This window comes from Bombus pyrosoma, linkage group LG7 (assembly GCF_014825855.1).
Source record: "Bombus pyrosoma isolate SC7728 linkage group LG7, ASM1482585v1, whole genome shotgun sequence".
Classification (NCBI taxonomy): Eukaryota; Metazoa; Arthropoda; class Insecta; order Hymenoptera; family Apidae; genus Bombus; species Bombus pyrosoma.
The window spans coordinates 2,095,673-2,114,473 of NC_057776.1; the positions used below are offsets into that span (position 1 = coordinate 2,095,673).

The following is an 18,801-nucleotide window of genomic DNA, read 5'->3' on the forward strand; positions in this document are numbered from 1 at the left end:
ATTAAAATTTTATTAGTTTTATGCATTCGAATTATCTTAATTTCTTTTTGTCACTCATGTTGGATATATAATTTGAAATTATTAATATCCAATTGTAAATATCTAATTATAAGCGATTTAAAGTAAAATATTTTGTTATATGACTCAGAATTATAAATAGAATTATTTTACTTTCCAGTATAATTCAACATTCATAATTCCTTTTCTGTAATACGTGGTAAGCAAAGAATATAATATGTTTAATTTTACTATATCTTGTGCTTATTAGATATTATTAGAAATAAATACTTGCAAAGAATGTAACTACAAGCTTGCATATTTATTACTAATAATACGCATATAACATAAATATACACATACTACACATACAGATATACAAATATACATAAACATAATAAATATAAAATATACATAGAAGAAAAAATATCTACACGAGGAAACATAATTATGAAATTATCTATAAGAATCTTTGAGTACATTATCGCATGACTAGTAAAATAAATTTATCCTGAAACTACTGAGAATTCGTAATTACAATGAAAACCAGTAACACAATTTCTATCGTAAAATAGTCCAGTAAGTTATTCACTCCAAAAGACTAAGCCCTGTCATTTTATATCATTACATTTATTGTCATTTATTATCAGGTAATTTGTACGTATAATAACAAAAAAGACTTTGCAAAAGCACTGATCTCGACAGTATAGAAGTATTTAAAACAAATGTTAAATATTAAAGCAATTTTATTTTTATCTTTGGTTGTAAGTTTTATAAAATTGGAAAGTTAAATGAAATATCAAGATTGAAGGAAATGTCCTGTGTATAATAATATTATTGATGTAATACACTTATTGATTATTTAGCTTTACATAGTACTTTGTCATTAGTTCTTAATTACTTTTTGTTAAATAATGTTTTATATTAAAACTAGCTAAAGTAATATTATTAATTCCAGTATCTTTCGTTAGTTAAATAATTCCATTACTAATTAAGTTATTCATTAAATATTATCGAGTGTTAGCAACATATTAAAAACTGGCTTTAAATTCAAATGATAAGTTACTAAATTATTTGAGTATTTAATATACTTCTAAAAGCAATAATCTAATTCAACTCTCATTTAAATTTCATTAAATCAAGGGTATACCTTAGGTATAAATCTATAAATATAAATCGGAACATCTCGAACAAAATTTGAATTCTTTAATAAAGCCCAAATACAAACGAAAAAACTTTACTTGCTTGCATACATTACTTATCACAAAAAAGGACAAACTCCAAATGACATTTTCCTTTTTTCCATCACCACACCTAATCACTAAATATCTTCAAATATTTTCTCATAATCAACCCCAAAACGGATTATCGAAAATATTCTTTCCGTCAGCCATTTCCTTCATGGTGCACAATATATTCTCGCGTCTTGCGTGCATGCGAATGAGGTACAATTTAAATCCATTTTATCATCGTTAAGCTGATCGAGTTCTCCGACGTAACCAATACTCTGTATGTGAACGAACCCGCTCCTCTGAAACGAGGAAATTATTGGATTCGTTCGGAAATTGTGAAATTCTCGATGGTGACAACCTAACCAGATCAACGGTCGGCATTCTCACGTTCTACACGTTTATGTGCCTTTCTCAATAGGATGGCACGCGCGTACACACACGAAAATTCCTAGCTGGATCGAGAAGGATTTTTTCCCAGTCAGTCCCGTGATTGCATTCGTGTTCCAAACTCTCTTTAACGAGGCGATCTATACCAAGAGCCCTTTGCGCTCGTTCCATCAGGGCTTTACCTAGCTGACGCAGCCCCAGCGAAGAAGCGGATCGGGAAAGCTTTTTTCACGGCACGGTGTGACGGACGCATCGCGGTGCCTGGAAAAGCCTTAATGAGCAGTGGACGTCCATTATCTAATGGTTGGAATTGGTCGGTTTTTCAGTTTTCGAACATCTGCATACACACGTAATGCTCCTTGCGGAATAAATTGAAGATATCGGAAACAGAATTGTGACCATTCGAATTGTTTCCAACAAATAGTTATCTAAAATTGTTATCCGATTAAATTCATTTCAATCCAATATTTTATCTGCATAAATATCTGCATAGTTATTTGTTATTTGTAAAAAAATTAATTCATTTTATTATTTGATGTCTAAAAAAGTATCTTAATATAATGATTTTAGAAATAAATGATACATTCAGGGAATCATGTGAAAAAAATCAAGAGTGTAACTATTATAGATTCCAATAATGGATATTTTTCTAAATATTTAAAGGAAGTAGCAAAAATTAATTTTCTGCAAAAAATGATTTTTATAGTATTGTATAGTATTGCTATTCTGTAATTTTTTAAATTTATTTTCTAAAGTTGTGAGCTGGCGGAGATTTGTAAAAAAAGTTCGTGCAAAATTGACCTTGAACATGATTTTCAAGGCTAACATATTTTTTATTGCAATTTATTCTACTCATCACGAGAAGCAAAGGTCTCAAATGAACTATGGGTCGCAATTGACTTCTCCTCCCGAAAAAAGAATGTTAAGGTTTTAATAATTCTTAAACTGGCTTCATTAACAATGTGTTTACATTTTTTAGTCAGGTGCAAGAAAAGTAGCACTATTGATACAGGTTAATAAACTTGTCATTATGTATTACATTTCTCCCTTTCTTTGTTCCTTTCTTCCTTTTTTCTTGCTATTTAAATTTACTTCAGTCAATAAAAACCATTCAATTCGATGTTTTATTTATGCAACGGATGTCCAACTTTAGTCAATGCAGGTATATAGTTCATGCCATTTGGTTGCAATTTCTGTTGGTTGAGTATGTTACTGCATTCATTATATGGTCCGAAAAGCATAATTGTAAATTGTAAGTAGTATTCAATAACAAAAATTTCGTGGAGTGACAATATAGTGACAATATAGCTATTTGGAGTACATGGACGCGGCGAATTTTAGAAAGTTATAAAGTTTCCTCTCGTATTCGCTGCGCTGTCATATGATTGATTCGACGACCTATTCTGTTAGGTTGTCCGAAAAGTGTCTTTCTTTTACAGACACGTCTTTTACAACAACGCATCTTTATACAAACATGAAACCTAATCTGTCGAACGTTGTGCTCTTTATTTTGATAGAACAAAATGGATCATACGTAATTCGATAAAATAATATAAAACGGAAAATGTTGTGCATCCATTATTCCCTTATGAAACGAAAGAAACTTTTCGGACGATCTAATATACAAGCTCATTAGGAAACATGCACGAGCAAGGACGATAATTAATCTGTTCTTCTTTAGAAATGCTGAGCCTTGTCTGATGTTTGATATGGATTTAAATGTCGCAATATTAATTCTTGATCACCAAATTGTTAACTTAGTTGAAAATCATTTTTATACACGTAAGAGTCTTCTATTATTACTGTATTCTGATATATCTGTAAGTTCCTGCTGCTTCATCAATTATTTCTTTTATTAAAAATAAATATAAATATATAGATATAGACATATTGTAAATAAAGCTCGTTTAAGAATTACTAAAAGTTTATTATTCTTTTTCCGAGAGAAGGGTTATTTACCACCCTGGTTCCTTTAAGATTTTTGTTCTTCGTGATGAGTTAAATACGTCGCAAATAAACAGATTTAACCTTGAATTTTAATGTCAAGCTTGATTTTGCACAACATTTTTTTTACAAATATCCACCAATCCGAAGATGTAGAATCTATACAATCCTTTTTACACTTACTTTCTTTACATCCTGTACATTATATAGAAATTGCAAGATATTTACTGCAAACATATATTTTTTTGAGAATTAGTATACACCGTGAATAGCCATTTTAAACATATAATAAATATCAAAAATAATCCCATTGAATAAATAATAATAATCAACGCGGAAATGATAACAAGTGCAAGGTTTGAGCAATCCGACAATTTGAGAGTTGCATTAATGCAAGCAGGCAGTTTGTCGAACATCTTTTATTTATTGTCGAATGATGTTCTATTTGGCTCGTTCTGTAAATTGTAAATCGTTTAAACATTCTCTACTCTCTCGGAAATAGCAAAGTGCAACATGCAATTTACAAAAATGCTCCTTAAAGTTCTCCACCTATAAACAAAATTACTACTGCAATATTATAGCCTCCTCTGTGCCATACAACTTCTATAAACAAATATTTTCCATATCTCTAAAAGAAACGAATACTCAAGGTAATTAAAGTTATTGCCCCATCCTGTATATAAATATATTTTATATATTTTCTCCAAATTGTTGTACAAAAAGTAGCGCTTAATAGTCGTTACTTGTTCCTTTTTGAGAAATTTCATTTTGCGAAACAACAACAAATCATAAAATATTCAATTGTTTACATTTGCATCTTGAAACGGTAGTACAAAAGTAATTGAACTTTTCCTAGAAAACAAGGTTTTTTCGTTTAACAAAATACAAAGCTTTTTCTTCTCCTTTGTTATTGAAGTAATTTTCATTCATCAGTACAACGTTACTAATTCTCTTAGAAGTTCCATCGAATGAATTCAAAGTAGAGTCATGTTTTTTCAAGAGGTTGCGCTCTATTCTTGGAATACTCGGAAATTAATGTAAATTGTAGAGTTTCGCGTATAAAAAGGGGAACGGTATTACGTTTCGTATGGCGAAGCGTAAAGATAAATTATGAGCTTTTCAAAAGATTGAACAAAAATTTTACACACTATTTCTAACAGAAGAATATCGAAGACGTTTTAGAAGGACACAAATGAATATTTGTTGAAAAGAATATCATAAAAATCTCATTTTGCAAACAAATTTTGAAGAAATGATTCCAGAAATTTTTTATAGTAAAATGTATTAAATTACTTTAAGATAAAAGTTTTCATCAAAAAAATTAGTAGATATTTATCAGTAGACTACGGATTTTTATGCATTTATGCGACATTAAAATATGCAAAAATGAACAGATTACACATAATATTAAAAAGTTCAAGTATATAAAATACTTGATGTACTCGTTATAATATTTAGAGAGTTAAATTTTCATTTAGATTCTATTTTTTCTAGTTATATTAATAAAAATACGAATTTGCATAAACATTTGCAATTTATTTGTCACTAATATGAAGATGAAACTGTTGTTTTCCTAATCAAAATCTACTGACTATCTCTTCATAAAAGAGACATTCAAAAACTTGTTTGTCGATGGGAAAGTGTTGTATCTGATGTATCTGTTGTACATTCTGTTAATTTCTTCTGGCATTAATTATACAAAGTAAATCTATTTCACAGTTCGAACTGTCTTCAAGAATTGATAGAATAGTAGTGTGACGCGAGAATAAAATGTATTTTCAAGCTACAATAAATGGTTCATATTTTCTTAGAATAAACAAGGCGGTATTTAAATCATCTCTTGCCATTTAAAATATTAAATACAGAGATAGTGCTGTGCCCGGATATTAATGTGAATAATTGTATATGTTTATTTCCTTTATAAATTTACCATGTAATAGATTTCGTTGTGTGTGCACATTATCGTGCTGCATCTTTCTATCTTCGTATCTCTTTTTATACAGTTACATTAGGTTTTACATGCAGTTCTTACAGTTTACCATTTTCCGATACATGAGATTTTAGACGATAACTGCAGAGAAAATTTAAATTTAGAAATTACATTTTTTAAGAAAAAAGTATACACGAGAACGCGCTTTAAAAAGCATCATGTTCGGTAACGAATACAGTTTATATTTTCTTAAATCCTGTATTAGATAAGCTCTATAGGAATTAAACAAGAGATATTGCCAGATTATAGTTTAAATCCTACTTTCCGAAGTTGCAACTGCATTTTATGTCACTTATAATTCTAACGTGCGAATGAAACGCAAAAATATTTTAATGATCTGACTTACGTCAATTAATTGTGACGCCAAACTCTCATGAGAGTTTATTTGCAAACCATGGTTTTATTATCGTCTTCGAAATAATCTTGGATTTATTCTTTGCCTGTTATGTACTCCTGAGTTTTTATACACTCCTTCGTACACAAATTACATTCGTACTTAAATGGTTCATGAAAATCAACAAATGAAATACAAATATAGTTATCAATTTGTTCTATAGTTGCTGTTTTAACCAGGACATCCGTTTTTTCGTTGCTTGGTATTCCCATGTGATGGAATTCAGAAAAATCCTAAACTATCATGCATTATTTGCGCATTTTTGCGTAGATTCGTTATATTTTCTCTTAATTTCGAGAATACAAAACTTAGTTGCTATAGTTTTATTTGGGCTTAGGTTGGAGTTAGATTTATGGAGACAAAAAAAAGTACTAAGAGATTCAATATAAATTTTAATATTATGATCTGCATTAATGCTTGGAATACGATGACCTGTAGAGGCAAATAACAGATGCCATTTGTATATATTACATTAAATTGGATTTATTAGATTAATCTCAGATTACTTTATTCATGTAAGATGATAAATGCAAAAATAACTTCAAACAATAGTTAGAAAATAAAAGATTGTTTGTTTATAAAAAGGAACTCTAGAATCAAATACGGTGAATATATTCTCGAACGGATCTTTTCTATCAGAAAAGAGAAATATTAGTAGTCTTTTATGCATACTTCTAAAAATGAGGACATAGTATATCCGGTAATCTGGCGAATAGCGAAAAAAGAAGAATGGCTTTTCAGTTTGCTGTCCCTGGAGCACGATATTCAATGCCTTCTCATTTTTCTCAATAGCTAATATCGCGTCCCGCATACGTTATATATCGAACACTTATTACATTACAGGAATTCATAGATAAAAATTTTACGACGTGAATTACAGCTTGGAAAATTGCACAATTCTCCATTTAATACACTGTTATTGTGGCATGGAACAAAAAATCACAAGTAGCTTTTATCGTTTTAATGAAAATTAATAACTAATCTTTAGTCATTTGATTTTGATTTAATTTCGAAACAAATAGGAAGTAATTTGTAACAATTTTCATGGATTAATAATTATTCAATAATTATCAGCTCTATGTAAATACCATGACATCAATAAAAATGGCAGAGTGTATTTTTGGCATGTTAAAAATCATAATGTTTTTTTGATTGATTTATTGTGGAATAATTCAAAAAATAATAGTTTACATATATATTTAAAGAATTTGAATTCTCAAAGATAGAACCTTTTTGATTTAGCTAAATTAGTTTGATATATCCCACATGTATAGTGAATGGTATTGTTAATGTTATAAGATAACGTTTCCTTTTTACATGTTTAACTTTTTATTCATCATCTTCATTACTTTGGCGTGGAACTATTAAAGGCAGAAATCTATCGTTTTTATACCGATTTTGAAAAAGGAGGAAGGTATCTCAATTCGATGCGTATATTCTTCTTTTTTATTTCTCATTCTTTTTATCTTCATTCTTTTTGTATCTATCATGCATATACAATTATAAAAAATTTTTGTACTTGCTTTTTTCACACTGTCTTTCTTTGCAAAAACCTAATTTTTATGTATGTTCATCGATTGCTCTCGATTGGATTAAGCTACCGGGATCAAATCTTTTACATCACGTAGAAATAGTAAATTTTTTCGATTCCTCCGTTCTTAACCATTGTTGTTGCAAGTTATCTATTATTCATCAATGTCATATCAATTTGTTTGATCCTTCCTCCACAAAATCGCCACTGGAAGCGATGGGACTGAACAATTTCTTCGTAAAATTGTCTCTGGAAGTGTATTCCATCCGTTCCTGTACATAGACTTGTCGCTCAAAGCTGATTTGATTCACGTTTTCTTATTACTAACTCCTCGTTTCCTGGGTTGTGTCTTTACACATTGGTCGTAGGAAGTAGATCTCAGTTGTTTCTTCGCGAAAGAAGTCTTCGCATTACTGCAAGTGTTCTTTCGTCATGCAGTTTATTGAGAATTTTGTTTGGTACTAAGTCGGATATGGTTAAATCGTTTAAACTTTTCACGATTAACAGCGACGTAGATTTGGCCCTTTACAAAATTATCTTCGCCAGGACCAATTACGGCCCTATTTAGTCCCTTGTAATTAATGTATATAGTTACTTAATAATATTTCAGCTTAGGATGAGCGGTAACATTTTTCGCTCAACGTCTTCACTACCTGCCATGTTACACAATGTCTCCACACTTGAAATATTGCTGTTACTGGAGATTTCAGAATGTAGCTACCGATATCTTTGAATCTGATTCCAATAGACTCATCGTAAAAATTTTAGAAGTACTGAGTGCGTCAATTTTCCCTCTTTCAGCTGATCTCTTTTAAGTACTGGCCATGTAAATTTCTTTATGATTACCATAGAACTATTTATTAAATCAGAAATTAATATGTTTCATTACAACATAACTCGTGATCAATTGAGGAGTACCCGGTTTGAACCCTGAAGGTACCGGCACCTCTGCAACTTGATTTATTCAGAATTGTATGTCCTTGTTACAGCGAGGTCTCTGGTAGTTCGCAGTGTACCTTAAACTGTAGGTCACACATGTTCTTCAATTGTACTAAAAGTAATTGTTGCTTACTCTCGGAGTACGTACTAAGACATTAGATTAGTAGTGTCTTGGTGCTATCCTAGAGTACTAGAACGCTAGTACCACAATGATATATCTAGTATAGTGTATAACCTCAAGTAGTCACTAATGACTTCGTAGTTGATGCGACTATAAATAAGTAATGCAAAAAAAAAAGAATAAATAAATTGTGAACCCCCCGCTAACGTTATTGAATGCAACAGTTCTTCACAATTACTCCTTCTTTATGTACTTAATTCAAAACTGCTTCAATAATCAGCTGTTTAACGAAACATATGCGAATTGTTCGACGGTTGCGTTTCTCAATATAGGCTTCAATTCGTGTTACCGCCGCAGCAAACATTGTTCTTTAGATTCGTTTTCAAGTATAAGTGTACTTCCAGTGCAAGATCGTATATGACAATTATTAAGTTATAGAAATATCCTTCTCTATCACTGTTCGAGGTATAATATGTGACGGAGTACAGCTGCTTTATTCCTCGTTCGCATGCGAGGCTGAACAGCTTAATGAGAATTAAGAATTGAAGTCTTTTTAACGGCAATGAAGATTATTTTATGTTGACCCTATAATATTGATCACTATACTAAAAAATGTAAAATAAAAGATAATGGAAGATCTATAGCCAAAAAGATTTTTCCGACTTGGAAATGCGCTAAAAGATATGAAATAATTTCTATCTGATTTATATTTTATTTGGACACATATGCAATAACGGCTAAGGTCACTCATCACTTACTAAACAGCATATTAAATATACTACAAGCTTTTCGAAGACGGCGCAAAATTAAAAATATTATTAATTTATAGCTTATTTCCATTTCTAATGGTATAGCATCAGTAATTGTAACGATTGTATCTTAAGTTAGTGACAAGTTTAATGTATATATAATTAAGATAACATGTGCACTATTACTACATTGACTGCAATTTGTATCAGTACGGATATAAGCAAGAATTTTCAATCTGACCATTACTAAAACATGCTCTTGGTGACAGTATTACAATACATCACAATTTAATGCAGTTAGGTATAAATTTGTTAAAATTTGAATAATATACATAAATATAAACGAGTTTAAATATTATAGTGTGGTGCTCATGCATTGTTATACCAGAAGCACTTTACGACATTTTGCGCCGCCTTTAAAAAGGTTGTGATACATTTAATATGCTGTTTAGTAAGTAAATATGTAATCTTTACTGCATACGTGTCTACGTAAAATACAAATAAAATAGAAATTATTGCTTATAATAATTGTTGAAAATATATATACAGGGTGGTTGGTAACTGGTGGTACAAGCGGAAAGGGGGTGGTTCTACGCGAAAAAAGAAGTCGAAAATATAGAATAAAAATTTTTCGTTTGAGGCTTTGTTTTCGAGAAAATCGACTTTGAATTTTCGCTCGGTACGCGTACACTTTATTACGTCTCGTTATAACGGATCTCACTGTAGATTGTTGTCTCGATGGATATTATCGCAGTTTAAGTTTGTTTTTGCCGTAACGGAAGATTAGAAATACATAATGAAATAATATGAAGTAATCATAAAGTATATTTTGAAGTCGATAATATTTTTTTGGCAAGAAATCTTTTACAATTGATACAATATCTGTGAAGTATACACAGTAAATTTTTTCCCTTCAATCACAAAATTTATGCAATGATCTGTAAAATATCGAGAATTAGAATAAGAATTTCAATAAATATTTTGCATTTTTGAATACTGTTCCGAAGTAAGTTATACAAAATGCATGGAAATAGCCGATAAAATACACCAACAACTGAATTACAAGAATCCAACCAACCAATGTCACACTCATATTTCACGCTTTTCTTTCAATTCTAAACATTAATGCCCTATTGTTGCTCATATATCACCGGATTTTTCTTCCGGAAAAAGTGATTTATCTCCGACAATGTATAAGTCTCGTTCAAACTCGAATGAACTAGGCAACAACGCGCGAACTATGGCATCCCTAGAGCGCCTTGCTACAAAAATTTCTACATAATATCAAGAGAGAATAGGATAACAATCTCCCTGCCGTAAATTACGGTCTTTATTCACGTCTCAAGCAAATTACGTTGGACGAGAATTCATAAATTCACTGCTCTCCTAGATCGCGTCTGGTTACGTAGCTATTTGCGCTATACATATATGTATTCCTGTCTCACCTACGGTCTGTCTTGAATTTTTTAAAAATTCTCACAAGAAACTATGTGACGCGTGTCCCGTCTGAAATGAATCTATGTAGTGCTCTTGCAAAGACAATGTCCAACTTCTGTTTCGAAGTAATACGGTGAAAATCGTACTATAGGTAGTCGAAGATCTTCGGGATGAAAATACCTAGGTGATATTCTGCAAGGTGCTTTTGTAGAAATGGAATCATTTTTTTGATAATACGCTATCAATCAAAAGTATCCGAACATCTATACACTTATTTTTGACAAGTTATAATCTAATTACAGAACTGCGGATGAACATTATGTGTTTATACCATTATTTTATTAGTATGATATGGTAAAATATTATTTAAAAGATTATTAAATATGCAGTAAAATATTAATATTTACAAAAGTTAACTTATAATATAACTTTTCAACAAAATTTACAACAAAATATTCTCCAAAAGTACTTTAGCACTAAATTATTAGGTTGACCAATAAGCTCGTGTGGCAATATTTAAATTTGCAGGAAAGATGGGAATTTTTATGAACATGTGATTTTGACACTGCTCGAAAAATGCGAGAGGATTATAAATCAAAATGGACAATACAATATTGAATAAAGATATTTCCTTTTATTAAAAAAATCGCTTTTTATTTACATGTGAAAAACTGCATGAACTTTTTGACCAACTAATACATATCTGTTCTCCGAGACAATGTAGATCAGATAAAAAAGGTCCTCCTAAGCCCATGAAAAGACTATTGTTAGTTCGAACAGTAATATTTAAGAAATTTGAATAAAAACTATAGTAGGTGCATCCACGAATTGCGTGTTCAATTTTAATTTATTGTTGACTAATGCTTAAACAAATAATTAAAACTGATTATTAGTTAAGTATATAGCAAGATGATAAATATTAATTTTAGCCATTTGTTCACTACTTTATACATTTTAATTGTTGCTATAAGTCGGCTAGGGTACCCGGCTGCTTATGAGCGCCAGTGTAGCTTTGTAATGGACTGTTCAGAATATTTAGAATGGCTCCGATCAGACGATTTTATTTAATATATTTATATATGATATATTTGATGATATTTGAAAGAAAGATCTTATACAGGGTGGTTGGTAACTGGTGGTACAAGCGGAAAGGGGATGATTCTACGCGAAAAAAGAAGTCGAAAATATAGAATAAAAATTTTTCGTTTGAAACTTTGTTTTCGAAAAAATCGACTTTGAATTTTCGCTCGGTACGCGTGCACTTCATCACGTCTCGTTATAATATAATATAAAATAATATGAAGTAATCATAAAGTTTATTATTACAAAAATTGCCGAAAATGTTGCCCATTCTGCCGAACACATAATTCTGCTCTTCTAATTAAATTTCTATGAACACTTTCTAACGTATTCGATTGTTTTAAAGTATGAAAGGCTACAATAATCTTTTCTTTCAATTGCTCGCAACTTGCGATTTCTTCAGTATAGACAATTGATTTAATATGGCTCCATAAATAAAAGTCAAGAGAAGTTAAGTCAGGAGAACGTGGTGGCCAAGCTATTATTCCAGCACGACCAATCCAGGCTTGGTAATTTTTTGGTTTAAAAAATCTCTCACACGACGACTAAAATGCGGCGGTGCACCGTCTTGTTGAAAAATTAAACTTCCTCTAGTTCTCAGCGGTACATCTTCTAATAATTCCGGTAGTTTGTTTTGTAAGAAATCAAAATATGCTGCTGACGTTACATTTCTTTCGAAAAAATACGGCCCAATAATTAGATGTCCGATTATGCCAGCCGAGACGTGATAAAGTGCACGCGTATCGAGCGAAAATTCAAAGTCAATTTTCTCGAAAACAAAACCTCAAGCGAGAAATTTTTATTCTATATTTTCGATTTCTTTTTTCGCGTAGAATCATCCCCTTTCCGCTTGTACCACCAGTTACCAACCACCCTGTATATTTCAATGAGAAATGGATACAAAATATTCTTTCGCGATAAAAAATTGAATACTTCAGAAGCTTGCAAAAGTTACTTCAAGGAATTTGCTGCTATTGTTTAATGGTATACTAGTTCTATACATATAGATATAGTAAATTTCATAAAATATCTTCCAAATGCCATTAGCAACTTCCTGAACTATCCAATGTTTTTGGTGAGAATTTGTAAAGAATGAAGGTAATATAACTGACAGGATTGACAGGATATCAAGTTATGGTAGTATTGAAGTACTCGAATAATTTCTTTCTTCGCTTGTCTTGGTTGTTGTCTCTTGGTGTTGGTGTCTATTCTTAATCTTTGTATGATAAATTTTATTATTTTTATAACTCTCCTACTTGTAGTACAACCATTTATGATTAACGAAATCGTAGCAATTTATGTCACTATTGATTATTTGTTTTTTAGTTTCATTGATGTTTATTTTGATTTCTGTTATTCTTATGGTTGATATGATAATTCTAATATGCAGAAACAGTGCTATAGTTAAACAAATTTTAATGTTATTACTTAACACTTTAACTGCCACGTTGGTCATGTATGACCGGCCATGGTTTCTCCTGTGACGCGCTTGAACTTCTTACAATTGTAAAAATTGAATGAAAATTCAGTTAGGGTATTTTGAATATAACCGATAAATAGAATATACTTTGAAATAAGAAGAGTCCCATTGAACAATTAAACATTTTTATTAGAACATCAATAAATAAAAGATCAGAACAAATCTTGCATCTAACGGTGCACTGTGTTAAAACACTGTGGCGTGCTGAGCGAAACATGTGATTTCGACGTGGCAGTCAAAGTGTTAATAATGAATGAATTATGATCGGATAAAATAAATTAAAGCATATACATTTTGACAACATATTAAAGAATTACCGAAATCAGAGGTGGCTCCTTTATCGTGGATTTTTCTTAAATTAAAGGAGATTAAAAATATAAAAGCAAATTTAAAAGATTATGGCGATATTATTTTCTTTGAAGCCTGCAAAGATGCTCCAAATAACTTATTAATATAGAGCACTGTTTTCATCGTATCAGTCAGTAAAAATATGAATGCTATATATATAGTGATTCATAAATAAATTTACACGTAATAGTACTACGAAAGTTGATGATCAGACGGTTTTTGTGAAATTTTTACAAGTACAGGGTATACTGCATTTTGAAGTTTGTTTAACGCAATCAATTAACTAAAATTATTTTGAAATAATAATATGACTTCATGGAAAAGTATAATTAAATGAATCAGTTTGAAATAATAATATAACATTCTAAAACTAATATTATGGAAATCCCACTATGCACAAGTAGGGAAAGACTGGAATAAAGCAAATAGTTTCAGAATTTATAAACCAACAATCTACGGAGCACCCATAGAATAATAATTATTAAATTTTGTTATCTACTGTTTGCTTTAAGCTATTCATATTCTACAATGCGATGATCAACGACTTTACAATTATTCGGAGAAAGCTAACTATTTCACCAAACTTAATATAAATAACTAAATTTATTATACTATTATACTATTTTATTAATAATTATCATAACTTTAATTATAATTTTTAATTTTCTGAATTTCATAATAAATATGTATACTATAATACTTTTCTAATTTATTAATAAATAATTTCATAAACGGTGCTAACTTGTCAATTTTTTAAACAGGAGCGTAAAAATAATGATTTTCTGACAATTACAAACTTTATTTACGTTAATGATATTTTTATCGTACGTTGTTACATAAATTTTATTTAAACATATCAGTTAATATTTCCTTTCATATTTTAAAGAGAAATATTCCAAATATACTTTATCAAATTTATCCAAGGAAAAATCATTAAAAATATTCATTACTGCAATTAACACACTAAGTGCTTATAAAAACTAAGTAAAAATAACTGTAATTCGAAGATGAAAATGGATGTATCTGTCTAACGAGAAAACAGGTAGTCTACTTCGAAGTAAGATCCGGTTTCGCACTCAATGAACGTGTCATATCAAAGAACTATATTTTTTAAGATGAACATTTATTAAACATACATATGTAGTAACGTCCCCTAAAATTAATATCGAAATTTAATAAACTAAATTTTTCAAACTTATTCATAATTTTAATTTTAAATACTAGAAATCAATATTCATAAAAATTTTAAAATTATTTACGAGAAATTACATTAATAAAAATCATTTGAAATATATACATAATTTTAGGAATATCATTTCATCTTTATCTGGCGAAATTGTAAGTCCAATTTGCTATAAATGATTAATTGAAATGAGCTGGATAAGAGCAGTTATCGAACTTGTAATTTTAATTGCAGGATTTCTACATTATCCAGTCTAGAACTAATTCAGTCAATTTTCATCTTACTATCAGATTACCTGCGATTCTTGGATCAATGTCCACAAGCAATTTAATGACGAACAGAGTAAGTCAAAGAGGGATCAAAGTTACTATCAATTCGATTCCCTTAGCAAGTTCTAATCCTTCTATTAAATGCGATAAACACTATAGAATTTTATATCTTCAAATATTATTTCAATCATGGATCTAAATATATATATATATATATATGAGTAAGAACGCGAAGAAAAATTTTCTAAAATAGACTTGCCCATAAACTCCATAAACTCCATTTATATAAAATCATTTTCGTAGAATTCTTTCACAAAATTCATTTTCTAAACAAGCATGTTGTTTCTTTTTTAATAGATACAGATTTCGTATATATTCATTATTGTTAAATCATATGAGGGTAAACATTTTGATACAAAGACGATAAACAATTTCAACACAGGTATTTTCACAAACTTCGGTTTACAAAATTCGCCTTCTACATAGAGTGCAAGCATATTTTGTAAATAATTAGGAACTTCTGATAGATCTGTTCATCACTGTTAAATGTTATCGATATGAGGCAACGAATATTTTGATACAAACGTAATAGGCAATTTCATTTTATAAAATTCGATCTATCAAGCTTACTTTCTAAATGAAATACAAAAATGTTGTTCCACTTAAAAATAATTATAACCTTCACCTCAACCAGATTCATTTATCAGCGTGAAATGTTACCAATAGCACCAAAAAAAAATCTCGATATAAACGAATTCAATTTAGAAAATTCAATTTAAAAAATAAAATACAAGCATGTTATCTTTGTTTTTTAATAATTATAGACTTCTCATAGATTCGTCGACCATCGTTAAATCTTACAAGTAATAACAAAAGTTTCGATATAAAGACAAATTCTACCGTACTATCAATTAATCGATGGATTCTTGAAAAAACACAGTTCAATGAAAATTTGTCACCAATCGGTGACAATGATTGGCGCGTGTTGTATAGAAAAGCGGCGTGAAAAAGGACGAAGGAGTCGACGTGACGAACGTATTGCTTACCTCTATCCTGTGGAACCATTGGTCACGGGCGTGCCATTGGAATGCCTAACTTCCCACACACCACGTCTATTTCGCGCAGGTAACAGCCGTATATGGCAAGTTGGTTAAACGGAAAGCGATATCACACCCCCGAGAAGCTGGACTCGTTTCGGAATTTTAAGGAATGAACTGACAACCACCGGTCCCTCAACTATCCGTTCATGCCGCGTATTATACCTCGTCAGCCGTTCATTATGCCGTATTGTTCTGGTCGAACAGAATCGGATTTCTCCTCGAATCGAATGCCCTATCAAATGTACATATTTGTTGCCATCTTAGATATTCTGTGCCGTAGAATGTCCAGACGTGAACGCGTTTCGGGACCGGCACCGACTAAACTCCTGCTGACTAGCAACCCGTGAGGACAATCGTGCCCCTGGCTCCTGCGCTTAATATTTCTCGGTCAGAGACGCCAGTCGTTCGCTCTAAGAAATTACAGTTTTACCGATTGTAGATATGTGAGAAAGTGTGAAAGAAAAATTACAGTGGAATCTGTGCAAAAATGAAAGTAGATACAAAAGTATCGATCGTTGCAGAGATAGATTTCTGTATTATTGACAGACAAATTTCTATTTTAGTCGAAGTCGATGTGGCAGAGAACGATAAATAATGTTTTCTCCTGTATCGATGCGTACTTTAAATGTTTATCATCAGATCATTACAACTATCTACATTTCGTTCACGTGTTGGAATTATGAGTGACTGTAGTAACTTCGGAAAGCATCATCGTAATCATATTAGTCTGGCAATCATCCTCGTTTAATTTCCATGGAGTTGGTATAATTTAAAAAGACATGTTCTCATATATGTACGATTTATTAAGCTTTCTAGAATCAGTATTTAGAATCTCATGTACTTCGGAAAATAATAAACTTACAATGTAAGAACTTTATGTAAAAGTTAATGTAATGTCACATGACTTTTTACAAGGAGATTTTATAAGGAGATTTAGTATATAAAAAGCTAAGTATTTTGTTTTAATTTTTATAATTGTAAGCTGCAATTTTATTATTGCCATTGGGTTTTAAAAATGATTTACATTTTTTTTTTTGTTATAATATTCTATTATATGTTGCTGTAACGATTATAAAAAGTAAAATATAGCAGTTTGATTTATCCGTAATTTTTTGCTTTAAACTACATTTTGTCAGCAATAAGTAAGCATCTGAAAATTAAAATTAGCACCAAAAAATTGGAATAACAATTTTAATATGCGTTTACAAGCAATTAATATTTTACGTGGTATACAAAATATATTTATGTGTATTATAATGAGCCTAAGGATCCTATGAAATCGGACATTGTTTGTCGGAAACGTTCAAGTTCAGAATATTTAGTATTCAAAGAATTAATAAATTTTTGATTATTCTTTAATAAGGATCAAGATTTTAGTTTAATATCACTACTGACACACACATATGCTGCTCCGATTCAATTATTCAAGTAACATTGTCCGACGACTATGTTGTCCAAAATTTTTTCATTAAAAATTACACTTTTTCTGTTGCCTTCTGTCTAGAAACAGTACCTATCTCTTTGAATTTTAAATTTCATTCAAAATAATTTTCTTTTATTTCAGTCACATGTAAACCAGACTTTAATGTTGGTATTGTCAAACGCACTCCGAATTTTTCGAATCGGCTTGTTTATATTTATATTATTTAATTTTCAACAAATTTACATGTAATTGCATTAAATTGCAATATATTGTAATGCAAAGTCACTAAAAACATGTTTTAATTGTGGCCAAATTGAAAGTGCCGCTTGTACCCGCGCAGATATAAATTACGCTGAATGTATCAATAGTGTACAGATTAATGGAATTAAATATACAGTGTACATTTATATATAGCACTAACTTAAGATACAATCGCTACTATTACTGATGTTATATAATTACAAATAAGATAGACTATACATTAGTAATATTTTTAATTTTCTGCCGCCTTCGAGAAGATAATCTAACCGATGTTTCATGTGTATGTGTCTAATTAAAATACAAATAAAATAGAAATTATTTGATACTTTTTAGCGCTTTTCGAAATCAGTAATATTTTTTTGGCAAAAGATCTTTTATTTCGTATTTTTTGGTGAAACTGTTCAAAAATATCGATGGGTACATTCCGATATCTTCAGCAATAGCAACCTTCTTTAGCGACGGTAGGTTATGAAGACGTTGAACGAAGAATATCGCTAATTATCATTAGCTGGGAAGTAACCATACATAAATTATAAGAGACACTATACATCATATACTGGGCTATCAAAACTATCCTTACTCACAAGTAAATACAAAAAGTTAAACTTCCATCAGGAAAAATATTAGCTTCGAGCGAAAGAATTGGTATTATCAATTGTAAATCAAAGAATTAAAACTGAAGGAATTGGTGATATGGGTGGAAGCTGTGGAGGAATAATGAGTCATTCAGGATTTGTCGAAATAATGATTCCTGGGCTAAAAGTTGGTTTAACTATTGCAAAAGGCGGAGAAACGATAAAACAACTTCAAGAAAAATCTGGAGCTAAGATGGTTGTTATTCAAGAAGGTCCTTCTCAAGAACAAGAAAAACCTTTAAGGATAACTGGTGATCCACCAAAGGTAGAATATGCTAAACAACTATACATCATATACTAA

The 18,801-nt window shown here is 30.4% G+C and overlaps 2 protein-coding genes across 5 annotated transcripts in view; one reads left to right on the top strand and one right to left on the bottom strand.

The window, feature by feature from the left end:
* LOC122569527 overlaps nt 1-16,481 on the bottom strand; it is a 353,752-nt gene extending 337,271 nt beyond the window's left edge. For all 4 annotated transcript variants that reach the window (XR_006317495.1, XM_043730692.1, XM_043730694.1 and 1 more), the window contains exon 1: nt 16,128-16,481. Coding sequence is in view for 1 of the 4 variants with exons in the window: in XM_043730694.1 (XP_043586629.1) it covers nt 16,128-16,146 (19 nt within the window). In the remaining 3 variants the exon portion in view is untranslated. The remainder of the gene's footprint in view (nt 1-16,127) is intronic.
* A 2,077-nt stretch (nt 16,482-18,558) lies between these two features.
* LOC122569767 (far upstream element-binding protein 1-like) lies at nt 18,559-18,801 on the top strand. Its single transcript, XM_043731328.1, has one exon. The coding sequence runs from the start codon at nt 18,559-18,561 to the stop codon at nt 18,799-18,801; it is 243 nt and encodes an 80-aa protein (XP_043587263.1).